Source organism: Phoenix dactylifera, chromosome 14 (genome assembly GCF_051530095.1).
Source record: "Phoenix dactylifera cultivar Ajwa chromosome 14, Ajwa_hap1_PhDact_Kaust_v1.1, whole genome shotgun sequence".
Taxonomy (NCBI): domain Eukaryota; kingdom Viridiplantae; phylum Streptophyta; class Magnoliopsida; order Arecales; family Arecaceae; genus Phoenix; species Phoenix dactylifera.
This window is the reverse complement of record NC_143203.1, coordinates 22,049,353-22,077,185: the sequence shown is the minus strand read 5'-3', so window position 1 is coordinate 22,077,185 and position 27,833 is coordinate 22,049,353. Positions and strand designations below refer to the sequence as shown.

The following is a 27,833-nucleotide window of genomic DNA, read 5'->3' as shown; positions in this document are numbered from 1 at the left end:
ACAAAAAAGGGGAAAAATATTTAAAAAATATAAAATAATATATTTTACTATAATTAATCAATCAATAGAAACTAAATTCACCAACTCGACTAATATATGAGGCCAGATTGTTGAGGGTGGCAAGCATAGCTCCGGTAATTCCAGAGTAAGGCAATGGGTCCTCCAGAGTAATTCCAGGTAATTGTGATTTTTCCTCCTCTGCTTCTGCTGCTGCTTTTCTGGGGCCTTTAATGCTCTTCAGAAATGGCCATCTTAAGTGAGATGGCAGCTGATCCAATGGCAAGCACAAGAATCCCAAATGCTCTGCAGGGCAAATGGAAAAATTTGTACATGTTCAGCTAGGCAAAAGTTATGTAACTTGGTTTAATATAACAGAGTAAATACCAGTACAGGTATCAAAATATATGTTTTCCCTAAACTAAACTGGTCAGCATAAGCAAATACGCTTGAATGATGGAAGAAGAAAAGGATAGGAGCAAAAAGAGGAGGAGAAATTAGCAGAACCTATTACAGATGCTAGTTTTTCCTTGCAACATATTCATGTTCTGGATATCGATGTAATCCATGGTCCTGAGTTTGAATCTTGCTGAGGACTACATTTGCTACCTTTAAATCAGAGCATCCATCATCAAAGTTGAGAGCATAACCCAACGGATCATACTGAAACTTGACCACCCTTTGTTTGCTTCCCTTCCTAATGGCTCTTTTAATCCTCGCTCTAATCCTCCAGAGAAGGCTTCTGTGATGCTTCCTGCTATAGTTATTCACACATGCCACTCTCCCTGCCCGACTCATCTCTGCTGCTCTGGCTTTTTTTTTTTTTTTATGTATGTTTGCTTAGAAATTGGGAAAAAAAACTGGAATATGTGACAGCAAAGTTCCTGTTACACGCGAGACACGGGACAAGAAAAGGCCTCCACTGTTCTGCAGCCTATGGATGGATGTCTACGAGCCACCATTTCTGAATCTTGATGTTTGTCTCAGGGTTGTGAATGGTTACACCTGACTAGAGTTGCTGTTTTCTTCAAGTTGGACGCAATTTTCTGCTTCTCTACTTATCTACCAGTCCCAAAGAAGCTTGGAGGATTTCAAGCTTGATAGTTGAAAAACCAGCACCATTAGAATTACCAAGAATATCTCATATTCTCCAGGAGCTCCCTAGTTCTTCGTCATGACCATGTTGGTCGCAGCCAAGAGACAACGCCACCAGTCATCAGATGCTCCTGCAATTTACTTGGCTTTCAGTTTCCTTAGAAATTGGAGGCAAGAGACAAAAATAAAACAACATCAAACCTAAGCAAGTTCATAATGGATGCTTGCCGGAGTGGCTGAGAAACACAGGTTTCATGGTTTAAGTCACTCTGCTAATGGTTGAGGATTCAACCGACTATTCTCTCTCTGTGTCTCTTTCTCAGACGTCTTCTTGGGACCTTGCAGCAGCTTTGGTTAGCTCACAGGAATGTAAGATATGCCTGCAATTCCTCGAGACTTTTAGCAGATTTAAATAGCCTAAGGTTCAAAGTAAATACAGTTGCCATTTTCTGGCGTATATCTCTAGGTTGTGACAACTGAAAAGACAATAAAGCGCTGCATTGCAACAGGTACGCTCTGTAATCTCACAGGATATTGTTCTTTTTGGTTCTATCTGGTATAGTCTTTGTTGAGGCTGCATTGAAATAGTGTTGTTGGGCTCTTAAGAAGCTTTCCTGCTGCCATGGCATGTGGGGATCTGTGCGAAAGGAGAAAACCCTTCAGGGAGCCATGAACTGATTGATGATACCGAGATTCTTTTCCATGATGGATCAAATCATCATGACTGTTCTATCCTCCATCCATGGGCCCCTCCCTTACAAAGCAACAGCCGGAGAAAGAAGAAAGACTAGCCTCTGGTAAAGGAAAAGTTCTTCGGAGTTTCTGCATGCTTTTCTTCGTTGGAATTTATCCCATTAAGCCCATCCAAATTTAATTATTTTAATTTAATCTGGATTCTGATTCAAAATAAACCTTCCATATGGTGATGGGGTATATTTGTGGTGGCTGCGGTTGCGATAAATTACGTAGATAATACTAGATTTCTGCATGCTCTGACGAGTAAGGCACGTTATAAAAAGATATCCTCTATGAATTTGTCCCTAACTCATCCGAGAGTGATTGCAAGGTCCTTTTCATTGGAAATATTCGGAGTTGGGTTTGGAAAATTCAAAGCATATTCGAGGTCTGATTGGTTTCAGAGACGAGTTTTATTGGCTGGCCCATATAGTTTAATATTCTTCTCTTCTGATACTTTATTATGGGGGAGGGAACAGCATCACCTGGTCATACTGTGGCTCCTCCTTGCCTTGTGTCGTATGATTTTCATAAAAAAATTCTTTTGCATGATATCTGATGATGGTACCAATGAGATCATGATAGAGTGCAGGTAATCTATCCTGTCAGATTGAACAGTCTATTTTTAATGTGAATGAATGGCATTTTCTGGCCCATGGTCTGGACAGATGGTGATGGGTCCTTGCTCCTCTGATCTGAGGCTGTTGTGCTCAAATTACTAGGTGGAATGATATCAAAAAGTTTCAGCATAGATGGCAATTCCAACATAATGCTATTTGCTACTATAGCAGAAGTGATGACTGTTATCTATAGAGTCCAAGAAATGACTGGCTCTTTTTGGAATGTAATTGTGACTATTGCAATTGAACCAAATAGCTATTATAAGGAGAAATAACATATAGTTGCAAAAAATTAAAGGCATGCTTTGTTCAAGTCACTATTTATGTAACATGTTATTCTTTACTTTTGGCAGAATTGAAAATGTTTTTTTCTGGTCTTATATGGATATTTGAACTTAAAATGGGTCTTTTGCATGCAACTCTCACTTAGAGATTTATTACATATGAGGACTCATTTGCAAATCTGCAGAAGTGCTTTCCTTATCCAAAGAAATCCCAAAAATACCTTCTTCCTTGAGTTCCTTAATGGAAAAACAAAGCTTTAATAGAGGAATCACAGCTCTAGAATGGTGGTAAGGAGGCTTGCTTGCTGGTGCTGATTAAAGTGACGCAGGGGAAGAAATGAGAGAGGGGCCATAATTGTAATACTTTTATGAAAATATTTGGTGAAGATTCCTTTTGTAGGTGTTGAAAAGTTAACTTGGAGCTCTATTGGAAAATTTCTAGGAGACATATAAATTTGCAAAATGGTGTATATTTTAGACGAAACCCTTAAAAATTACTTTTTCAGAACCTTAAATCTTACTTTAATTTGATGAACAGTAGAAAAGATGTATGATGGCCATTGAATGGATAATTAGTAAAAACCATTGTTATTAAGACAGCACAAGGATCTAAAAAGTGCACAAAGGTATTTCTTAATGAGAAAAACGATGGGTCATTGTTAACTTTGCTAGGGGATGATGATCGGTCGCCATGAATCCTCTTTTTTTTTCAAAATGATTTGAGAGCTACCTAGGTCAAGTATCAGGTAATCTCCTCACAAGATTTGAACCTGGAATCTCTTTTGCAAAATGAATGAGAGGTGCCCTTGCTGGGAGCCAAGTGTGCCAAATAACAGTTGTTATAAACTTGCTGTTCCCGTTATTTTAAACCCTGGTGATCACCTCAATTGCAATATGGAGACATGATGTTCCACTTGGTTACATGATAGCCTAAATGACACTGGACAGTCCGAATCCTCCAATGAAATGTTGCTGCATATTTGCTTTAACAACAACGAAGCTTTAGATAGACTCGAAGTAGTTAAAATGAGGCTATCGATGGATTACTAAGTAATGGTTTTATCAACTCAAACCTCATCTAAAATGGCTAGCCGAAAAGTATTATTTGGGTTCCTTGATCCTGTATAAGTATCCAAGATCTATCCAGCGAATAACCGATATGGGACTAAACATACGCCCGCACGGATCCTCACATACTTCTTCCGTTTAAGCCCTAACGTCCTCATCAGATTCAGAGTTCAAATCTAATCATAAGCACCATGATCAGTTTATGGTCAGCCACAATGGATCCATGCTGGAGTGTCCTCTAGTCCACATAGGTTATAGGCCGAGTCCGTTTTGATATCATTTATAACAATCCAGGACCTCACCCAAAATGACTAGCCGGAAGGTATTATTTGGATTTCTTGATCCTGTATAAATACTCAAGATCTATAAAATGAATAACTGATGTGAGACTAAATACACGCCCACACAGATCCTCACATGCACTCTCCCAGAATAATTCACAGCACGCTGAGTTAATGTTTGTGCTGACAGCTTATGCCTGGAGAGAGCACGAACTTGAACCATCCATAGCCTAATCCTGTGGAATAGACAAGATGTAGATCACCTATTAGGGAGAAGTAACAAGGTAGCAAAACTGCAAATATTTAAAAATGGTTATATTGGCGTATGTAAATTGTGGAAGGAGACCAAGATCGAGTTGTCTCAAAATATCTAATGAATTCTACTTGGGAACAAACTTGCTTTTCATAAGGTTACAAGCCCATGGGTTGGAATAGGTTGTTGAGAAGAATACTTTTTTGAAGAAATTTGTTGAGAAGAATATTACTTTAAAGACAATAAAAAAATATTGTAAGACTAAAATTAATAATTCTATAGCAGCCGATGGAGGTTGACGAAGTGATGGAGTTGCGCAACCACTGCTGCGAACGTAGGTGCAGCTCTCTTGAGTTTTTGGTTCTCTCTCTTTCTCCACAGTGAGTCTAGTAGTAGTTGATCAGTTCTAATTGAGGTTATAAGGGTAAAATATCATGTATAAGTACATATCTAGTGCTGAAGTTGTGGATGTGGCTTTATTATCAGTTTGTCATGAAAATAGGAGTTATCATTTGTGTATACCTCGGCAAGTGATTGTCCTAATTAAACTAATGAAGTTGGCTCTTGGTTTTGGTGTAACAGGATCCATTTTTGTAAATAAGAAGTCAAAGGTTGAATTGGCCAATCCCCCTTAGTCACACCCCTCCTCCCCTTGAAGGTTAATCTTAATTCGAGTGAAGGGCGATGCATCTCCAAATATGTGGGCTTCTAAAATTTACTCCAAGAGATCTTCCCTTCGTCACCCTCAGAAATGTTCAAAAAAAATTAGAGAGAAAATCGCATGGATAAGATTTACCTTAAAAGCTATCAAAACTTAGCCCATATTGCCTTAATCCAACTTATAATTCAGCCAGATGAATCATCTTGAGGACTAAAATATATAGGCCATTTTAATAGTTAAATGATAGTTAAATGATAATTCTAGGGCTTGGTTTAGTTTTCTTTTTTAAGCTAAAGTGGTTCCATTTATTCATGTGGCGGGCCGTTATAGGCCCGGTCCATAGTTGAGCTGGTAGACCGAGTCTAGTAAATAATTTCTCCTCTCCCTAGTAGATGTCTATCTTAAAAATGCCATGCTAGCTGTCCTGCTGGTTTATCCCATACAGTTGGTCTAGCTAGCAATACTCTGGACCAAATGAGTGCTTGATGTAACTCATTCCACAAACAAACAAATTTTAGTAGAGCTATAAGTAGGCTACAATATTAGAACAATTACTTGCACCTTAGACACCTCAACAAATGGCACAATGCATTTCAGAGATCATGCGCCAACAATATAAATAACATCGATTGATTCATTTCTTTAGCATCATGATAATACTATAAAAAATTCCATCGCACTGTAATCTACTATTTTCTCGTGAGGAATCATATGGGAGAATATAGAATGCTAAAGCATCACAATAATCTTAAAAACTAATGAAGTCAGTATTTTGTAATTTAACAAAAAAACAAAATACCTCATCACCTTAACGATTCTCAATCCAAAATAATATAAATTAACAATTATATTAGCAGCCAACAAAACTTGCAATTATTATTTTTTTTGGTAAAAAAAAAAAGAGAGGGAGGGGGGAGGGACCAGCCCACCTGCATAGCAGCCTCACTACTAAGCTCCCCTTCCACCAGAAAATGTTCGATACAGGTCGCAGGTTTTACGTACCTTCTCCGACCCGTGGGCTCACCGTCATATGTGGATACGTCATCCCAGCGCCATCTCGGTACAGATGGGAGAAAAGCATATCCGTCAAGAGCCATCCGAGCGTGGGTCATCCGGTTTCCTAATTTAATCGACGCCTGCGCATTTTGAACCCGAACAACTCGAATGAAAACATCCCTCTCTTACCATCAGGCTACCACCTTTGTCGCTTTTGCAATTATTATTGCAATGCCAGCAGCAGCACTAAAAAATATTAGCGGCGCGCACCCAAATCCCGACCAACCCGACACCGCGCGGCTTCAACACCCTAACCTCCTCCCCCTCTCCGCCGCCGCCCCGCGCGCCCCCCCTCCCGCGCCGGCCGCCATACCGAACCCCCTGAGGTGCGCCGCTTACACCATATATATCGTCGAAGTACGCGTCCGGGAAATGCAGCTGCCGCGCGTCTTCCTCCCGGTACGTCACGTACTCCTTCAACATCTGCTTCGACGGAGCGCCGCCACCGCCGTCTCCGGTCGCCTGTCCAGCCCCACCACCCTACCCCCGCTCCCCTCCTTCTTCCTCTGCTTCGCCACCACTTTCAGCAGCATCCCCCGCCCACACCCCACGTCTAGCACCGTCCTCGCCGCCGCTATATATGTCAGGCACCGCAGACGAGTACAGCGCGTTGCCGGCGGCAAAGAGCGGCCACGGAGCAGGTGAACCCGGCGGCGAAGCGGATCGCCGGAAGAGGAACGCCGGGGAGGAGACAATGGAGAACATCCAAGATAGTGACAAAGTAGAGGAGGAGGAGGGACACGGCGGTGAAGAGGAAGGCGTTGAAGGCCACCGTCCTTCATTCGTTCGTGCCGTAGATGAAGCAGATGCGCATCCAATCCCAGCTTTAATAATAAAAATTATCGAGCTAGGCCCGCTGCAGAGGTCTTCATGACGAAGCTAAAAGCTAGTAGTTAAAGTGACCTTAGGACACGTTGAATGCGTATTTTCTTGATAAATATATATATCCTTTTTGGTCCCTATCCCTTTCTACTGTAGCAAGAGAAATAAGAGAAATTTATCCTTTTATTAATTTCATATACTTTGAAAAAAATTTATGGATCAAGATTTGTGTAAGTCCACCATCCATGGAACAACACTTGCTCTTTGCTTGCATGAATACAAAGCACAGGACATTGATAGGTCCACAAGCAATGGGCTTCCTCTCTGCGACCACCCAAAGTCCTAGGTTCTAACGCTATCCTCTCCATGGATAACGACGCCCAAACAGAGCGTATAAAAGCCGCCGGTCTTTGAATGGCCCCGCGGAGCAGCCTTTGTTTGTGCTGGGAAACGACAAGCCCAGATAGCCGGCCGGGGAAGCTTCCACTCGAAAGGGAAGTCGTCCTTTTTAACTTTAAGTAAACCCTTCCAATTCCCGACGCCAACCCCTTCTCGCTCTCGCCGAGGTTTCGAGCTCTCCGCGGGCGCGCGCGCGCGCGAGAGAGAGAGAGAGAGAGAGATGGCAGGTCGGTACGAACCCAACCCCTTCGACGAGGAGGAGGTCAACCCCTTCTCGGTGAGTCCTATCTCGTTGGATCCCTCCTTTGTGGATGAATTCCTCTGTCTATCGATCTCTTCTTGGGGAAAGTTTTTAAGCTTTTTGATTCTAGCGTTAGATGTTAGGATTTAATTTTAGGGTTTTTAATCTTTTTTGTTTTAATTGCTTATCGGCTTCTGTGGCTCTAATTTGCAGAGTTGCTTATGATTGAAAAGCTCCATCTTTCTCACTGCTTAATTCCTCAAGTAAAGGCAGTTAATTGATGCATGCATAGATTTTATGTTCCAGAAATTCAATCTTTCGGATAATTTTGTAATTCCAGGAAGTATTGGGCATGCTCCGTGCTTTTACTTTCGATAGGGTAAAGTTCGGCTTAAGTTTCTTTGTAGGTCAAAGCTGTAACTTTGGTAACTTGGGTTTCATTTGGATCCCTGCATAACTTGGTTATTACCTTGATGATGGTAATTAAGTGCTCAACCCATAGATGAGGAAAACATGAAGACTTGATGCCATCTTTGTATAGCACTCGGCTGAACGAGCTGTTGCGATAAGTAGGACCTGGCAGAGCAATAGAGGGGTTTTTTTGGAAGATAACCTTCGACTTAAGAACAACATCGGCTCGTGGAATTTTAAATGGAGAATGCATCTTTTTGGATTGGAAAGGACTTGTGAAGCTAGAGGACCTCATAAGAGATAATTTGGAAATAGAATGCATCTTTTTGGAGTTGAGAGGATTTCTGAAGCTAGAGGACCCTATAAGAGGTGATTTTACAATAGAATGTAGAGGACTTGCGAATCTGGAGGGCCTTATGAGAGAAAATTTTGTAATAATTGGTTAACTTGATCTTAACACTGATTCCTAACCACAGATATTTCATATTTTAACTATCTCTTAAAAATACCTGCTGCTTACATCTTTGAGATGATTATAGGAATTGTATGTCATGCTATACACCAATGGCTGGGATTATAAATTTTTGTTGAAGAAGTTATTGTCATGGAATTTGGAGAAAGAAATGCTACAGCCTGGTGAGACTTCTTTCTTCCTTCTTCGTAGTGAAACTTCTTTTGCCCCTGATCAGACCATGTCATAAGATGGCAGCAATGCATCATGTTGTGCCCCTAGTAGTAGCTTGAGCTTAAATTTCAAGGATATGAGCAAAGCATGAGCACATAAAAGGGTTCAGATAGCAACAGAAGCTTAGTTCAGCTCAAGGTAGTTAAAAATTAGTTAATATTTTTCATATTGAACACATTCATCAGAAATAGCCCTTGAAACTGCTGATTAAGATCTTGGAATTGGATTTTGAATTTATACTATATAGCTTAGATTGTTATTAATTAGAAAAAAATATTTATAATTTGCATAACGAGCTTTGGATATATGTACATACAATGTTAGTTTGATTGGGTACTGGAATTAAGGATCTTGGATCCAGCTTTTGAATTTGTATCATATAGCCTAGATTATTATCATTCAAAAAAATCTTTATAATTTGCAAAGGAATTAAAATGACACAGGAATTAAAATGACACAGGAATTAATTTTATTAGATTTCTTGTGACAGGAGCCAACACTTCGTGGAAAAGCAGCAGGACAATCAAACTATGGTCATGGTGGAGGTCCATTCTTTACTACAGTATGTTTATCATATTTTACTCAGCCTTTATTGCTTTTACACATTCATGAGATTCGTCAGGAGATGGCATATAGATACGAATTATTATTGTTTATGTTAATAGTGGAAGAGTTTTTTCTTAGTGTTAATGAATCACCAGTGTCTTCAGTTCATTACTTACATAGGAGCAAATTTATCTCATGGTCTTCAATTATTTGACCAGAAAAGAATAATGATCTATAAAAATAAATAGCGTTAGCGAAGTGGAAGATAATAAAAGAAATGTAAACAATACTAGATTCGTGTTCCTTTGTTGAACAATTCTCAGAGACGATAAGTGAACAAGAAAGAGAAGAAAACTGGAGATAATGATAATAACTAGATTATACCAGTGCCATATGGTTGGGGAAGGGGCTCGTAGTTGCACGGTGGATACATCTTGTTAAAAATCTAAGAGATAAGATATGAGGAGGGCCTGTCCACTAGCTGAAGTCTTTATCTCTTTTATTAATACAGCTACAGTTCCCTTCTTTTTATACTTTGGTTGTTTTGCTCCAAGCCCATGTTGCTGCATACTTGACTCTGAGGCCCTTGGGTTTTGTGACCACTTTCTGCCTAGTAAGTCAAAAATGTCAAAGCTCCTGTTGTCCTATTACATGAATAACAGCTAAATCTAGATAGCACCTGATTTTACTCAATAAAATTACTGTTAGACCTGAAATTAATTATTAAGGTGTGGCCTATAAATTGTGATATTTACATTGTTAACAATTCCCACACTTATCAACCTGAACCATAGTAATTCAACATGCTCCAACTCAGAAGTAAGATCGAATATCTAATGATATGGTAACAATAGCAGTAAATTCGTATTTATATATGTCTATTACATTCAAAGGTACAAAATAGGAAAAAAATACTTTTTAAGAAAGAAAAAGGGAAAAGACCACAATAACAACATGCAAAAATATAAGAGATGGAGCATGTAGGAGATTGTAAAGGCTGCAAGGGAGGAGGTGGCAGTGGCTGAAGTTAGAACACGTGTTAGACTGGGATATGGAGCACACTGGATATGGTGGATCAGAATAGAGCCTTATCACCTTAGAGAACACCACTTGACACTGATTTCTAGCATTGAGTACCAAGGGTGGAGTAGAGGAAGGTGACCTTAGTTTGAGAGACATCGATGCCAAGGTGGCTGTGAGCGAAGCAGCATGGCACAATTGTGGAAAAGATAAGGGAAGAGGGATTAGGGGTGAAAGAGGGTAGAGGAAAATGAGGGTGTGCAGAATCTTAGACAAGCATCAGAAACCGCCATAATTCCAAAGTAGACATAAAATAGTTATGCCAGTAAAATGGCATAAGGAGGTTTGACCGGGTGTAGCCTATTCTAGATCTATGGGAAAAAAATGTTTGCTGGGATAAGACCTTATCTAAGCCTCATGTTCCTACAAGACAGGACCCTGTAGTTTAGGTTCTTTTGATTCATATTCTAATACACGAAAGCATAATTGTCTATTAACCTTTCATTAGGTGCACTAAAAGCAACATTTCTTCTTTAGATTTTCATCTGAAAGATGAAAATTTCTCAGGTCTACATAAAACAAAAGTATATTAGGCATTTCTTTGTTTGTAGAAAGCATATTAATTATGTTAAATGCTATAGTCAATCTAGTTGTCTTGTGGTTGTACTTTTTTCAACCATAATCCTGGTTTCTCTCTTTGGGTTTCTTGATTCCTTGCAATAGTTTATGTGATGCTAATCAATACTTCCAATATTCCAGCACCCCGGTAGTAGTCTTCCGGATTCTAGACTCTCACCTCTTCCTCCAGAACCTGCTGAGCTTTACAATGATCGTGGTGCAACAATGGATATTCCTTTTGATACAACAAAGGTAGGTTGATTCATTTAGCCTCATTGCCCCCCCCCCCCCCCCCCAAAAAAAAAAAAATAAATAATAATAATAATAATAATAATAATAATAATAAAATAAATAAAATAAAAAACTCACAAAAAAGATAAAGGGGCACAGAAAAGAAAACAGGAAAAGACAAAAGGGGATAAGAGGAGTTTGTGTGTACACAAAAGGTCACGATACGGTTCAAAGGCAAGGGTATTCCTGTAATTTAAATGGGACATTTGATGCACCCATTGAAGTAATTCAGTTTGGCTAATAATGACGCATTTAATGCTCAATCAATTTACAAGAATACTATTGACTTTTGGAAATGCATGAGAACGTTTGAAGGGTATTTAAGTAATTTGGAGGCTGTTTTAAAATGTCTTCCGGCCGCTTTTTTTTGCATCATAACCCAGCACATATAATCAATACATACATTCAATATCACACATACAGACACAAAAATAAAATGGTAAGAAAGCAGTTAATTTATTTATCACAATATTTTTTGTAAATCGTGTCAGGACCTAAAAAGGAAAGAGAAGGAGCTCCAAGCCAAGGAGGCAGAATTGAAGAAGAGGGAACAGGTGTTTCTGATTTACATGTTGATTTTAACCATGTGGTTATCAAAGTAGAAACATACTCCTTGAGTTGTTATGATCTAAATAATACCAATGCATAGTGGAAATATTGAAATATTGGATATTCAGTTAATGACTGGACATATGTTTGAGTAGTTCTGAATGATTTTCTTATTTTATATATGCTGCTACCTCAATTGAAAATAGGTGGACTTTTTGTACATTTGGAACATTTTTACTTCTGCAACTCGGAACCGATGTTTTCATATGGATCTGCTTTTTGAAAAAAAATTGTATAATGCATGTAGAATAGTTATTTGTATTCACCTTTTCGATCTTTGTTCTGCAACAAGGGGCTGGGATTCTCAGACTTGGTGGTCACCGAACTCTCTACCAGCCCTTGCCTTGAACTCATCATCATGCCAAAGGAGTACTATCTTCAAGCATAACAGACGAAAAGAAGCTTTAAAAATGATGGGGAATGAAAGAAGAGGAGAAAGGAAGATACACATGCATGCATCCTGTATAGCCATTTGTTTTCTATTGGACGACTATTGTTTCGTTTTATGACAAGAGAAGCAAAGAAGCCAGAGTTTGGTTGTTCGAGTTACAGCACTCTCCAATCAAATACTTTGGATGTACATCACCCACTTTCCAATCTAGTACTTTGGATGTACATGTAGTTCCACTTAAGCAAGAGATGCTTTGGTGGCCTAGAAACCCATAAGCTAACCCAGGTTTTTGGGGTTTAGGAAATCTGAAGATTCTTAGAGCTGTAGCCATGAATCATAGTCATATGCTGACCATTAGGAATGCACAATGAATTTACATTTATGAGATTGAGAAAGCTTTGGGCCCTATTAGCAGTTAAAATAAATTTGTAAGACCTTATTTCATCTGAGCCCAACCTGAAGTCAAATATTTGGAAACTGTGACTGGAAAACAGGGGGAAGTTACATGATGTCCAGCAAAGATTTAACTTTTTAAGTGCTGCGGGCATAGAAGGGTGGCAATTAGCCGTTTGATAAAGTCTCTTCTGTTGATACAGAGACCTAGGTTCAATCACACCCCACTTTGGGATTCGGCTGAGCTTCCATCCATCCTAATTCCCAAAATAAAAACAGTGTTGTTGGCATGGCTTATGCCAGCCCGTGGTAAATTCCGTGTCAAGACACATGTTATGCTATTCTAAAGAAACATAAATAATGAAAAAAATGAAATTCAATAAACCTTGTCAATTGAAAAAATTAAAAGGGAACTGATGAGTATTGTGCTGACCCAGTGACACCACCGTCGGTTGCGGTGAACTGGCATGGGCACCACTTTAAAGTTAAAACTTTGATGAAGCAAGCATGGTGCTGTTTGATAAAGATCATTCTTGTTGGTCTCCTTGATTTGTAAGTAGAACCATTAGCAAAAAGAGATGTAGCCTATGCAATTTGATCATATGCTCAACCTGTTGGCAAACCTTTGTTATTATTTGTTCTGTTCATCTCTTGAAATTATAAAGGCCTTCTTGTTACATAGATTTCACGGTCCTTTTAATCAAAATTCTCTTCTTCTTCGCCTTCTAAATGACCAGCATACTGTGCTTTATCAGTAGTGTGACTTTGATCTTTGAGTTTTATCATTTAATAGCAGCATCTTAGTTTGGGAGATAGAAAACCTTTTATTTGAGATAGACACCATTACTAGTAACACACGCTTTGGCAGCAATAATGGAATTTGTTTTATGTGTTAAAGACATCTATGATACCTTCAAAATTATATTGTTCTTTTAGTTTTTTGACTAACAGAAGCTTTTCTAGACATTGCAACATCTTGACAAGTTTGAATTGATAGGTCCATGGACTAATTTGCTCTAGCATATTATTGTTCTCACTCATACTAGATGCCTATGAATTACAGATGGCTTTCTACTTTTTTATCATTAGAACAATCAGAGTCTGAAGAAATTTGGTGAGGTGCATTTTACAGCATTGTTATTGTTATTCTTTTTTTAATTCCGTTCAATTAAAACACATTGAAATGATCCTTTCATTGAATATGGTTTTAGTTCTTAAGTATCTACAAGTGTGCCATCTTTTAATTGATATCCAAACAGAGGATTACGTGCCTCATTCTACTATCTTTTTGATAGATAAAATATAACAAAACCTTTATCCCTATATTTTCTACAAGTCTATATTGCTTCATATTTACTTTTGCCCTTGTGATTAAATCCAAGTCCTAGCAAGTATTCTTTCTAGAAGAATTAGCACATAGTCAAGCAATCAGCAAAATCTCCTAAAGGACTCTGTTTAGTCTGATACGCAATGCCGATCCTAATATTATTTTTATAATGCTCATTTTCTTGGCATCTGCAGTCATACCTAAGAGTCTAGCTGTGATGCTGGCACCTGCAATGAAGAATCAAATGTGTGGGGTCTAGTTCCAGTTATCAGAAACTGGATGATGTTTTATATACATTGTACTTGAATTCAAGGCATGTATGATCTATGTCATTGGTAGAATATAGGGATGTTTAATATCATCTTCATGCCAAATATCACCATGTGAAGTAACACATAGATAGTAATTAAAGTTCAAGGTGTCAGCAATTGCAGTCATGTTGGTAAAAATAATCTCCTAACTTGTAATCATTATGCGCCACTCCACCCCACCACCCCACCCCCTGGTGCCCAGCACACAGTGGCTGTGGTGCTTGTATGCCACATTCCCTATGAAGGGAAACTTGACTATAATTCAATGTACGTAAGAGTCACTCGCCACATTTATGCAATCCTGGTCATGTTTTGTCTCCGTCCAATTCATCATTATTTATTCCTACTAGCCAGAATGTCTTTCAAAGATCTGCCTTTCAAGTTTCATCTTTTGTTAGCTAATCCTAGTTGCATGTGAGACCACATCTCGTATCATGTGATTTAAACAATTTCTCAATGGCTGGCTAAAGAAAAAAGGAATTGCATCAGTTTTGGACATATCATGTGCTTTAAACAATTTCTCATTGTCCGGCTAAACAATTTCTCCTTCAACTTTTCTTTTGTTGTAACATACATTGATATTTGGAGAGAGAAGAAAAAATATACATCAATGTAAGTATATCAGATTCGGAAGATGGGCATATACTTAACTTTATTTCGCTTAAAGCAGTTTCCTAGCTACCAGTTTTATTTTTGGTCAATTGAGCTGGTTGTTATCTGAGCTAGTATTCATTTTTCTGTATATGAACTTGTGAAAGATTGACCAGTTTCCAGGCTTTTAATCTGTCCAGAGGGCTAATTCACTTTTCATTTTGCATGTTTATTGGGTTTTTATTTTCCTCTAGTATTGTTGACCGCCATGTTATCTTGTATACTCTGCAGGAATTAAAACGAAGGGAAGATGCAGTAGCAAGGGGTATCAAAAAGCAATTCGACTAATGCGTTTAGTAATAAGTGGCTAAAGTAGGTTGATTATCTTCTGGCATAGAGTTAAATTTCACTTTATGTTTTTGCAGCTGGAATTGTTATAGAGAAAAAAAACTGGCCACCTTGTTTCCCCATAATTCACCACGATATTGCAAATGAAATCCCCATTTACTCACAAAGGATGCAGTATCTTGCATTTGCCTCCTTTTTAGGTATGTATTCCTTTTCTGCAATGTAGGTTTTGACTGGTTGCTTCTCCACCCAGCTCCTGCTCGTTTCTTTGCTTCTAAACAAAATTGTCCATCTCTTTCACCTTATTTCAGCTCCTTCCACAATCCAATTTTGTTTGGAAAGAGGAAGCTTGTCTTGTGTTTTTTTTGCAAAAATAAGTTTTTGTTTTATTATTATTGATTGACAATATCTGATGTAGGACCATTTAGGGATGGCCTACACATGCATGGAAGGTCCTATAATCCTATTGATGAGTCTGATCTAGGTTTAAGATTAAAGATTTTGCATGTCTAGTTCGCAGAAAAGGCAAAAGAGTGAATATTTGGCTGTTGTGATCAAATGGGAAAAAGAAAATCAATAAGTCCCAAATATTTAGTCAGAGAGGAAATATGGTAGAGGAGAATTTTAAGGATTTTAGAGGTTGAAGAACAAATTGGTAGACCCTAATTTGAAATTCAAGTCACGTTGCATGCAAATTTGTGGAGACAATGATTAAAATTTATATCCAAGACAGGACGAGAAAGAAAGCGAAATCTAAAGTATCCAAAATTTGAGATCAATATTTAAGCATTAAGCAATATCAAATGGATCAAAAAAAAAATCAATTATAGACTAAGCTGAATTTAGGATAAGCAAGGTAATATATCAAAGAGTTACGGCAGAATTATTGCAGTGTTAAAGAGAAGAGAGAGGAAGGAGGGAGTTGAGAGGAGAGAAAGGCCAAACTGACAAAAGAAATCTTTTATTTCTTCTCTAATAAATCATGATTGTTTTAGATCATCTCGCAAGGTTCGCCGTCTCGATACTAGACCCCATGTCGGTACCACACTAGCACTGTGTCGGTATGGTACGGTACGAAATTTTTTCAGTGGACCGAGTGTCGGTTGGCCACCCGTACTGGATATCAGTACCAAACTAGTACAGTACAGTACGTTTCATACCGTCCAGTTCGGGCCTGTACCGCAAACCTTGTCATGTAGTCTCATAAGCCTTTTTTCATTCCCTTCATGACTTCTTTCACAAGTAAACTAGAACTCTTCATATTGGAAAAGAGGTGAGAGGAGGAGAGAAAGGTCAAACCTAGCCAGAGATACCCTTTATTTCTTCTGATACACTTTATTTCTTCTCTAATAAGCCCCATACTTTGTTAGGGTATTGTGCCTTAATAGGCCCTTTTATACTCTTTATGACTTTTTTTACAAGGACACTAGGACTCTTCATATTGGAAAATAAATCTCCCAAAGATGTAGTAGGCAGTCCTTTACCTTCATAGATATTTGACTCCAGTTAAGATCATAGGTTCTATATTATATCTTAGCAACCTCTATTGATTCAACCTGGTCTTCTAAAAGAAACAAACGAGAAGGCTATGGATACGATCACCATTCACAATACTATAGCATGAACAGTGCCATGAATGGCAATCCCTTAAAGAAGACATCTAGTTACAACATAAAACTTCTGGCCTATAGTACTATGATTTGATTAAACATCTAGAGGGCTCAAAATAGTGGACTTATAGATGATGTGACCTCCAAACAGCATTTGATCACAGCTCAATGGCTTGGGCCTGAAAAATTACTGAATGCCAATTGTCCCTCAAAACTTGCTTACAAGGTTTTTTGTCATAAAGTGGAAGTTGAGACAACCAGGTTTTATGGTAGAGACTGATTGTAATAGATAAGTTACTGAATCATACTCTTACAATTGGATTTTGAAGATTTTACGTGGTGCTCAGATGCCATGAAACTTGAGGAGCAAGTATTGGATTGGTTGCAATGATGCAGTAAATCAATTGACAGAAGATGGTTCAATAATTATGATTATGATAGCCCAAATATACAATTACAAAAAAGTCAAGACCCTCTCATCTAATTTGTTAGTATATTGTATGGTACAATGACATTCTTATTTTGATACAGCACTATGGACCAATAGGTTTAACAACCTATGACCTTACAGGATTAACTTTCCATATCCTGTCACCATATAGAATGGAATCTTATATTTGCCCTGTTGGTAATGGTCCAATCTGAAGATTAAAGAATGTTACACTAACGATAACAGTAAGGTCTTTAACTGCAGATATTTCTCATTTTACATGCGTGTTTTGACACTATGGTCATCTCATGCTGATTGTTATTAATATACTGTCTTGAATCTTGCAATTCGGCCATTGTGCAGGATTAACTGCATGTCTGTTTTGGAATATCATTGCAGTCACAGCAGCTTGGATTAAGGGTGAAGGTGGGCTGATGAGTTCTAAACATCACAAATTTGTCAGTTGATGATGCTGTATCCTGTAGAAGATTGTTTTATGATTTTGACATGTTTTGTCTTATTTTATAGGTGTGAAAATCTGGTTCCTTGCTATAATCTACTTTATTGCGGGTTGTCCGTTAGCTTATGTGTTGTGGTACCGTCCTCTTTATCGTGCAATGAGGTACAAGCTATTTTGTCACACAAGGGTTTTTTAGTAACTATGCTGCACTCATATGTCTTGCATATCATTGATTGCATTACTACTTCATGGTAAGATTTTTGTTTTGATTGTATTGCAACATGTGTTTCAGGACTGAAAGTGCTCTGAAGTTTGGATGGTTTTTCATATTTTACATGGTGCGTAACATTACTCAGACAAGTTTTCCATACATAAAGCAGTAGTTATTTCTAATGAGAATTTATTGTAAAGGCTTATACTCCCCCTCTGCTTGACAGGTTCACATTGCTTTCTGCATCTATTGTGCTGTTGCTCCTCCTTTTCCTTTCAAGGGAAAATCTTTGACGTAAGCTCCTTTTCAGCATCTTCTACATGAAAAAAAAAATATCGATAAATTTGCAAAGAAGATACATAGCTCGCTCAATCATTACTTTGTAATTTTTCATATCGCTTCCTTTAATGGTTACATAACCTCATATCTTTTCTCTAGGAAGATGATTATGTTTTCTTAAATATGAGAATGCTATGTTGTTAACTTAACTACCTGAAAATCATATATTTGAGAACTTTAACCTCTAAAATTGCCAATTGCAATAATGAAGAGTAAACACTCAGTGCGTTAGAAATTCATCTTGCTCATTTCTCCCTATCTTTCTCTCTCTCATTATCCCATAGACCTGCATCTCAGTGCGTTAGAAATTCATCTTGCTCATTTCTCCCTCTCTTTCTCTCTCTCATTATCCCATAGACCTGCATCTTTATCTTAATTAACTTCAACTTTTGAAATATAACATTTTAATAGACTATATATATCTTGTCTTGTCTTCTATTTTTATATGGATCAATGTTTGTTCATCTTTTCGTAAGCTTGTTCTTTGACTTCTTCGCAGCTTTGGTCTTCTGAGTTGCATCAATTTAATGGATGTCTACCATCTAAGTTTGTAATCCTTGTCCTATGTTTTGTGTGGTGGTTTTTGACTAGACTGTCTGTGTTTTGTGGTAATCATAATTGGTCTTTGTATTAAACTCTAATTTAAATTGCAAATATTCTTTGTTATGCAAGAAATTCCATTATGAACTGATTAAACAAACTTGTGCATTTTCAGTACATGTATCTTACTTTCTAATTATATAATTGTTTTAATATTTGACATTTCAACCATAACGAAGCCTATATTGTTAATTTTTCTTTCTTGGTTTGTTCAAACTTGGTGCTTTGTAAAAAATTAAATATTTATGGTGCATTCATTTTCATAGAAGCTGCATGACTGCGTTGTTGAAGCACCTGCTTTTAATGATTTAGGTCATGGACTCAAAATGCAGCACCCTGTGAGATTTTTTTGACACATAAGTGACTTGGTCATCTGCATGCAAGCCTTGGACTGTAGTGTGCAGCTGTTTTTTTATGCATATGTTGCACTTGACACTGCCACCTTGCTTTGAGTTGCATGACATACATACATACATATGGTACACCTTTTGGTGCAGCACCATTTTTGCCATGATAAAGCTTTAGGCTGGTTATGGTCCGTTCCGGTCAGTTCAGACTGCAGACTATTGTACCACTCCATGTCTTTGGTTACTGATGCTACAGCATGGGAAGGCGGTGTCTGTGACAGATCCCATTGGAATTACACCAGATTAGGTCCAGCCCAAGTTTAATTCAGGTCCAAGCAAGTTGAATTACATTATCATCCAGTGTCCATTTTCAGAGTGTGAAGCACTAAAACGAAGCTCTCTTTGAGTACAAGCATGCTACCACCCCCAAGGGGTTTTTTGACACCCAATTGACGTGGGGTTTCAATGATGTTTTGGCCTCGAAACAGACCAATCAAAATAAAAGTTTCCTTTTTGGGTGAGTTTTTGACCCGGCATATCTTCCAAGCATGAAAGAATTGGACAGTGCAACAAAAACCAAATTTGGTATAGAAGTTGAAATCTAGCTCCAAGAAGATTTTAGCTTTTTTGCAAAATAAAGTCATGGCTATTCAAGGAAAGTTGTAACCCTCATTAACTACAAGAGGAATTTCACTCTAATTCTAAAAGAGCGGACCTTACTAGTATAAAAAGATGATTTGTGTAATAATATAATTCGTCTTTAATGGAAGTAAAGGGATCAAAACCCTGCATTTGAAAATTCTTAATATTCTCAATTATTTTATTTTGAAAGATTCAAGTTGAGCGAGTTGAAGAAAATTCTTTCTTCTTCCTGATGAAATCATTCTCTCTTTATCTCTCTCCCGCCTTTTCTTTTCCTCCCTTTTGTCACTTGTTTAAGTTTGGTCTTGTGTTAGCACTCGCATGCTGACTTTCCCTCTGTCACTAATGTAAGCTGTTTACATTAAGTGAAAACGCACACATACACACACAAGCTCTGCCAAATGATTCTTTGGAAGTCATGATTTGCATTATAGATCATATTATCTGTTGCATTTGATGCATTCTTGTGCAAAGCTCCACATTTGTTGAAGTTTCTGTTTGAATCTTGATCTTCTGAGCCCTTTTCTTTCATATCTGGCATGTGCAATCAGATGATTTCCTTATTTTCATGTGATTGAGCATTTTAATTGGGTTTCTTATAGTTTTAAGAAAGCTCCTTGGAGGTAGGAACCATAAGGCTTCTCTTTCTAGTCTATCTGGCAATGCAGATCTCTATGCTAGAGGCCTCACTCCACTTGGAGGAGTTTTTTGTGGGTATTCAATTAGATTTTTGTTTCAGCATATTCAATTTTTTGGTTTTAGATTTCAAATGAAACCAAACTTTAACGTTAATGGGTGAGTTATGCCCTATAAACAAGCTGTGTACTGTAATTAGGGAGTTGAAGGGTTGACTAATAAAATACTTTGATGTGTCCAAGGGGTTTACGCACTGACAGCCAGGGGTAGCAATATTCTGGAGAAGAAACAAGCATGTAACCCATGCCTGGTGGGAGCTGTTTATTATTTTAAAGAGAGTGTAATTATTATGTGCTACAAACACACTTGCAGAAGATGATATTTTGAAAGATAACTGACATGAGGGGAAGTTTAAAGGTTGTTGCTCATGGGTGCATGGTTGGAGCTGTTTATCATTTGAAAGAGCAGATTATTGCTATGTGCTAAAAGTACACTTGCAGAAGATGGTAATTTGAAAATGACTTACGTGATTGAAAGTTTCAAGATCGTTGCTTATCTAGTTTTACACCACCCATTTCCTAATTTTCTTTCCCTATGTTTTATTGTCCCTTTTAGATGTAATGACTTCGTTCATGGTGCACTGTAATGGACAACAAGGTCAGCACACTTGGAAATGCATATATGTGTTTTGGCCATAGTCTCTTTCAATACCATCCTTTAGTTTGTAAAGGATTTCAGTAATATGTTAGCTTTCTCTTTCTTTTATTTAAACTTAAATGTTGCTAAGCCCTTCACCATTATCACAAAATATAGTAGTGAATTTGTCATTGGGATAATGGGGAAACTTTGAAATACTGCAGTATATAGAGCTCTGAGATATATGGAATTATCATTTTCAGAAGTGTTGGAATTTTGATTGAGGCCATTATTGGTTTACAAAACTATAATTGTCATTTAATGTAGAGTACAATTTCAGTAGTTTCTGTAAAGTTCAAATAAAAGTAAGGCAATGATCATATTTATTCATTGTCATAATAATATGAACGCTGATGTTTTTTCTGTGTTTGTGGAACAGTGGTATCCTTGCAGCAATAGATGTCATTGGTGATAATGTTATAGTTGGGGTAAGCATGTATAGTACTTTACTATTCTTGTTTGTCTGCTTACCAGACCTCAAACTTCTATGAAATATATTGCTTCTCTTTACCTTCTCCCATCTCAGTCCATCGACGTCTTTTTTGCTTAAACACATGCTTTAGTAAACTAGCTGGCAGAATGTATTGAGTCATGGATAACATGTATATTCTCCAATAGTGTACAAGGGAATGCTCAGTGCTCAGTTTGTCTGGTTAGCCATTACAGATGAGAACTGGAGCTGGTAGGTTGAACCCCAATTATAAGCATTACAAGTTCTATGCTCAGATGAGTAATGCCTTTAGCTTGCTAAGAATCATTATGGGTCTATAGTTGGTTCAGTTTGGTACTGAAGCAACACAACTAAGAGCCAACAGTTTCAGTTATAGTTGGTTTTGATATCTAGCCAAGCCTAGGATAGAGTTTGGTTGTTTAAAATAAACATTGGCTTTGAGTCTTTAAATGTAAGCAAGTGTTAAACATTGTCTTTTGCTTTGATAGGTTGTCAGATTAAACACATTGGAGCTCCTCACCAATTTGAGTTTGCCTGATCATGTCATAGATAACCAACTTAATTCCTCTTTTGTTTGCAGATCTTCTACTTCATTGGATTCGGGTTCTTCTGCATTGAGTCACTGATCAGTATCTGGGTCATTCAGGTTATTTTTATATCAATATATGCAATTTTAGTTGATTATGGAAATTCTGTATGTTGGACATTCATACTTATCCGGTATTTTGGTTCACAAATTGTAGTACCCAGTACTTTTTGCCTGGATCATGGATTATGGTTGATTTTTCATAAACCCCACCAAGCTTATGAAAAGGGGAACCTTAAATGTATCTCTGGATAATAGATTCATACCACTAGAATTATTTTTCATGATCAGGGCCCAAGCCTCCTTATTCTTACTGAGAATACAAGAGAACGACAAATTTCTCAAGACTGAGGGAACAGAAGAGGGAAAAAAAATCCATACCTGCTAGTACAGAAAACATCACTTTACCTATTCACTTTGCCATTGCCGTGTCATTGTTGTTCCATTCTCTGATGCTGTAGGATCCAATTTCATAATGTTGCATAATGCTTCTCAATAAGAGCAACCAATTAAAAAGAAAATTGCGGATAAGAAGAATCCCACAGAAGTCTTATTAAATGCCAAAAACATTACATTATTTGATAACTATTGATTCAAACTTAAGAACCAAGGCATGCATATCCATATTATTATGTCATTGAACTTGTTGACATTATTCACATTGTTGTTATTGTTTCTTTTGGCAGCAAGAATACATGTACTTTAGAGGAAGTGGAAAAGCTGCAGAGATGAAGCGTGAAGCCGCACGTGGAGCTATGAGGGCAGCATTATGATATGCGCTCCCTAAATCTCAGATTTTAGTGTTAATACCTGAAGAAAGAAATATTCACCATGAACTGAAGCATATGGTAGATCATCTTTGTTTCTATATTTGCTTGCTGGCTTTCCCCCATGTATGTTATATGTTTCTGAGATTTAAAATATAGAGATTGTCGCAAACAGCAGCAGAGCACATTGGTAGCCACTATTGTTAATTTTAACCTTAGAGGCTGTATAGTTTCTATATAGTTTCTGCTTTTATGTTTTTCCTTGCCAATTTTGTGTGCTTGCGTGACTCTACTACAATCGCGGTTTCTGAACCAATGAACAACAAAAATCCTATTTTTCTAACATAGCAAGGCACCTGTTATCAAAGGATTCTTTCATTTTTCCTCTCATTACTGACATATCATGAGAAATATATACAATTTTTTTGAGTTGATCTATAGCTTTGATATGCTGTAGATAACAGTAACTAAAGTGGTTGCCTTCTAAGGTGCCAGGAATTTGATTTGATGTTGGGAAGGAAGAAGATTTTACGCATGGTGCGCGCGCGCATTGTATGTGGATGGTAATTTGATGGTCCGCAGCCTTAGCTCTAGTGGTTGGCATCCTCTATGCTTGGGAGAGATCAAGAGCTCGTAGCAGCATCCTAAGTGCATCTCATTCAAATCCAGATGGGTAAACATCAAAAGATTATCTTAGATGAGTCGAATCAGAAACTCGAGCAAGTGATAACAAATTCTGATTCAGATCTGTAACAAATAACTTGAAACTATTAATATACGAAGACAATAAGCACTTGAAATCCCTAGTATGGTACATCTTGTGATATGTATATAGTCATTCTTCATGTTTAGGCTATGGAATGTCACAAGGATGTGGGGTTATAGAAAGGAATCAGCTTTAATATTTTCTAAATGTGTATACACCAATGTTGCATATAGGTCTTGAAACAGAAAATCATAGGCTCTGATGTGAAATGGTTGTCATTTCGCAACACTGATTGGTTTCCAGTTTATTCCTCCATTTTTGCCTCAGTTTATGCCACCTAACCTAAATAAAACTATTCCCGGACCAAGCAAAGCTAAAGGATCGCCTTGAATGATGAAATGCTTTTGATTGGCTTTTCGAAGTGAGGAGATGTTAGCATCAATTGAAAAGTATAATGGATCCTATTGGAGGCAGTAAATTTTTATCCCTAAAATTCTCAACATATTGCTTGTCTAGGGGAGGACTGATGTCTGAACCTTGCATACCTCTAGAATTCCACTCTTCCAAACTTCCTTCAGATTGTTTGGTAACAATGTTAATCCTCAAAACTTAAGCATTTGTTTAGAGCAGATACCATAATTTCAAGTGTACAGATCATCCATCAATCATTAATCATCTATGCACTCTGTACCATTATTTAAGAGCATGGACCAAGGCCTTTAAAGCATTGGACATGGATATGATATTGGTGGTATAAAATAAAAATAGTCCACTACTCCACAAAACAATATTAATATCAAAACTCCATAATATAGTCATCACTCAAATCTATAGACAACATCGATGACACAAAAGCAACCATCCATCATTAAAAGGTTAACATTCACTAAGAAAAAAGAAAGCTACCTATGCATCCCCAGATGAATCAAGTATATCAGGCGTTTCTGGGAAATATCAATAGTCTACTTCTGTGTCCAGCAAATACCCTAAGCATATCCAACAAGCATCAGTATCTGCTATGTATCAGATATGGATTGTGTGCAATTTAAAGTATCGATGCTTCCTAGACTAAGATTGTATTCAGGGTGTCATGAATATATCAAATATACATTAGACATAGTTGATAGAAATTGTCCCCAGATATACACTGGTAGACCACAGATCCAGCATCAGCCATCAACATCTCTGTTTTAACCTACTGAAGAGAGACTTCGAAAGGACTAACTTCTTAGTAAACTTGAAATCTGGCAACACTATGCCCTTGGATAGGTGTTTCTTTTTGAACATACAACTTCCCTTTGCTAATCCACCTTGAAGTTAATAACATTACGATATAAAGGCTACCAGAATTCTAAATAATTAATGCTCCTAGAATAAAATTAGAAACAGTCACCAACAAGGGCACAAACAAAGGTATGCAACTTTGATCATTGACTTACATATTCCTTGCTCAGTTGCACAAGGCAAACAATATCCAATAGTAATTAGATGAAGAAAGTTAAACAAAAAGAATAACCATCCAAAAGTTCCAAAAGGAAAACAAGATTGTTTATTGTTATAAACAAGAAAAAGCCAGATGCCCAGGTGGACACAAACACTTGATTAACTACTAAATGGAAGACAAGATTATTCGATAAGTGGTAATCGGTGCTTAGTTCAACAGTCTTTTGACTGAGGCAAGGTGGATTTTCTATCACTTTATAGTGCTTGTTGCAAGATTGTAGGGTCGTAGATTTTACAGTTGAAAGCTATTCATTGTTGTCCTCTTAATTTATTCATCGAACTTCACATTTTGAAAGTTGGAGCTGTGACTCCTATTGAACAAAATTTCAGAAAACATGAAGCCATAAACTCATGCTTGCCAAGGATAGCCAATAGAATGAAAAAGTTAAAAATTTGAACAAAGGGACAAAGCAAGATGTTTTCATAAACATACTGGGATTGTTGCAAATATCGGCATCATAAATAATATATAAACACAAATTGTGGGGCCAATGTCGCAAGCACATTTATAGAAGGTGGTCTACGTAGTCACACATGCAACCGTATATGCGTATATGCAGCGGACCTGACTGTCCTCCTAGGGCCCGGGCAAGCAAGCACATAAGCCAGGTGTCCATGTATGCAGTCCAAGCAAATGCAGGATAACAAGACAGTTTGTGTGTCCATGGGCAGATTAGACGTAGGATATAAAATCCACCCTATTTGTGTACGAGCTGATGAATCTCGACTTAATGTTCCTGTGAGGCCGAGACGAGAGAGATACATGATAGAGGGCAACTTATAGAAGTAGACAATGAGTCAAGAGATACAAGAAATGGGGGAAATGGCATACTATGAAAGGGACCGAAGAGTCCTCTCTAGCTTTCCTTTTCCTCTCCTCCTATGGCTATCCTGTGCCGTCCCCATTGTCTCACTTCCCCAACCCATGCTGCATCACCTCTTTTTTTTTAATCTAAATGTTAGTCAATACTTTTTCTAGTTTTCTACTTTCTTATCTGTTTTTTATTAGTTTTACTTGATTTTTTTTAATATGCTGAGTAAGAAGAGCATAGTGCAAGATTAGGTAGCCGAGTATACTCCCAAAGTGCTGTGCAGTATCCCAGCCACCAGCACATAGAAGCCGATTTATTGAAGCTTGGCTGCAAGTAGGGGCATCACACAGACAAATTAGGTGGAACTTTTGGAATCTAACATTCATAAGCAAAATGTGCAGGGCATCTATAGGCTATATCCTTATCAGGTTCCACATAGAATATCATTTTAGTACCTACATTGAGAAATCAATCTACTTAGTGCTTATGTAGGAGGAAATTTGAAATGAAGGTAATCATAAGTGGTATTAAAAACCAAGACTAATAATATCCCAATGTTTTAATTACCACTTGAGTAAGTCAAAGGATCTAGAATTTATATTATTTTTACATCATAAGTGTTCTTAAAATTATTATTAATGGGGGAAGATGCATCAAAAACAACTCTTTCATGTACACTTTTATCTTTGCATCAAAAACAAACCTTTCATTACACTTTTCTCTTCAGATAGGGCAGATCTTATGCTCAACTATATACTTATTTATATTTCTATTAGTGTTCAATCATAATCTTGCACTTCAGCAAATTATCATATTACAGTTATACTAGGTGCCTGGACCCCTCTATATTGCCCAACACTTTTAACTGCTGCAACATTGCAAGATTACTGTTGTCTTATACAAGAGTTTCTTCAAGCCCCATAAAGACATATAGCAATATCACTCAAACAGCCTAGAAAAGCATTTTCTTTTAGTCTTCCATACCCCAATCATACAATATATCTTCATCTACCTTTCAGCTCCTCGAAATAACAGATCCAAAGATGCAAGATGGTAAAATAAAATGACCACAAGCATTATAAAAGATCTAACAAACAATAACGGTAACAACCCCAACAAATACCAATCCGGCACTCCAACAAAGAAACCAATCAACACATCCTAAACAAGCACAAATAGGCAGAAAAGATCAAAACTTTGATCCTCAAACAGCCTCCTAGAGGACGAACCCCAAAGTAAAAAATCACTCCTTTCGTGCAGAAATCCCTAATTCAAAGAGGCATAACCATCACAAAGAGGAAACAAATCAAACGCAATCACATCAACCGAAGAAGAAACAGAAGACGAGCACAACCTGCGACGGCGACAGGGGAATCGTCATCCTTGGACTGGATCTCGTCCCGCTTCCTCCCCACCAGCTCGCTCTGCACCCTTTCGATATGATCGAAGCAGGTTGATGGCTCGGAATCTTGAACACCTCAACAATGAACGGGGCAGAAGCTTTTTTCAAGATTTATTCTCTTCTATACGATGAATCGAATCCGAGCAGCATACTCCCCGCGCTTATTTGTATCCTGGTGCCCTTTTTGGACCAGCACCCTTCTTAATCGTCTCTTGCAGCCCTTCTATGTAGGCTTGCTGGGCTCCAACAGGGGATTTGCTGGCCCGTTAAAGAAGGGTGCTGGTCCAAAAACCTAACCTTCGATTTTATTCCCCCGCTAAAGTCATTTCATACCACGTATCCACATGGATACCGACGCAGGTTCCACGTATCCTGATTTTAAAATCAGGATCACTAAACAATACAAAGATATGTGTGACATCATGTATGATAAGGTACAAAATGATATCCTTCTGGCTTTAAAAATCTTTAAGAATCTATTTGGTTATTCTTAGGGGATTAGCTGAAAATTGTATAGAATTTGTAGATTGGGTCGTCTATTTAAGCATGATCATGTATCAATCAAACTTTATTCGGCTCAAA

The 27,833-nt window shown here is 37.7% G+C and overlaps 1 protein-coding gene, 1 long non-coding RNA gene and 1 pseudogene across 4 annotated transcripts; 1 reads left to right on the top strand and 2 right to left on the bottom strand.

Annotated features, from left to right (window-relative positions):
- Window positions 1–61: 61 nt before the first annotated feature.
- LOC148700118 (uncharacterized) lies at window positions 62–7,240 on the bottom strand (annotated as a pseudogene).
- LOC103709899 (secretory carrier-associated membrane protein 2-like) lies at window positions 7,137–23,097 on the top strand. 3 transcript variants are annotated; one of them, XM_039132270.3, is made up of 13 exons: window positions 7,137–7,548; window positions 9,099–9,170; window positions 10,934–11,044; window positions 11,575–11,637; window positions 14,997–15,030; window positions 15,131–15,253; window positions 17,457–17,519; window positions 17,622–17,715; window positions 17,846–17,891; window positions 17,991–18,058; window positions 21,404–21,452; window positions 22,056–22,121; window positions 22,748–23,097. In XM_039132270.3, the coding sequence occupies exons 1-13, from the start codon at window positions 7,492–7,494 to the stop codon at window positions 22,832–22,834; spliced, it is 933 nt and encodes a 310-aa protein (XP_038988198.3). In that variant the 5' UTR covers window positions 7,137–7,491; the 3' UTR covers window positions 22,835–23,097. The 3 variants fall into 3 exon arrangements, with proteins under 3 accessions (XP_038988198.3, XP_038988199.3, XP_088567220.2); XM_039132271.3 differs by lacking the exon at window positions 10,934–11,044 and having other exon boundaries at window positions 7,144–7,548; XM_088711094.2 differs by lacking the exon at window positions 21,404–21,452 and having other exon boundaries at window positions 7,169–7,548.
- Window positions 17,455–27,360, bottom strand: LOC149751399 (uncharacterized). Its single transcript, XR_016398278.1, has 2 exons — window positions 27,204–27,360; window positions 17,455–27,115 (listed from the first exon to the last, which is right to left on the bottom strand). It is a non-coding gene; the product is annotated as an uncharacterized LOC149751399 (long non-coding RNA).
- Window positions 27,361–27,833: the final 473 nt, after the last annotated feature.

Coding starts and splice junctions, on each gene's coding strand:
- LOC103709899 (XM_039132270.3), top strand. CDS start 7,492: ATGGCAGGTCGGTACGAACCCAACCCCTTCGACGAGGAGGAGGTCAAC. Junction 17,892..17,990: donor GGTTTTTCATATTTTACATG/GTGCGTAACATT, acceptor TCTGCTTGACAG/GTTCACATTGCTTTCTGCAT. Junction 18,059..21,403: donor TTCAAGGGAAAATCTTTGAC/GTAAGCTCCTTT, acceptor TTTGTGGAACAG/TGGTATCCTTGCAGCAATAG.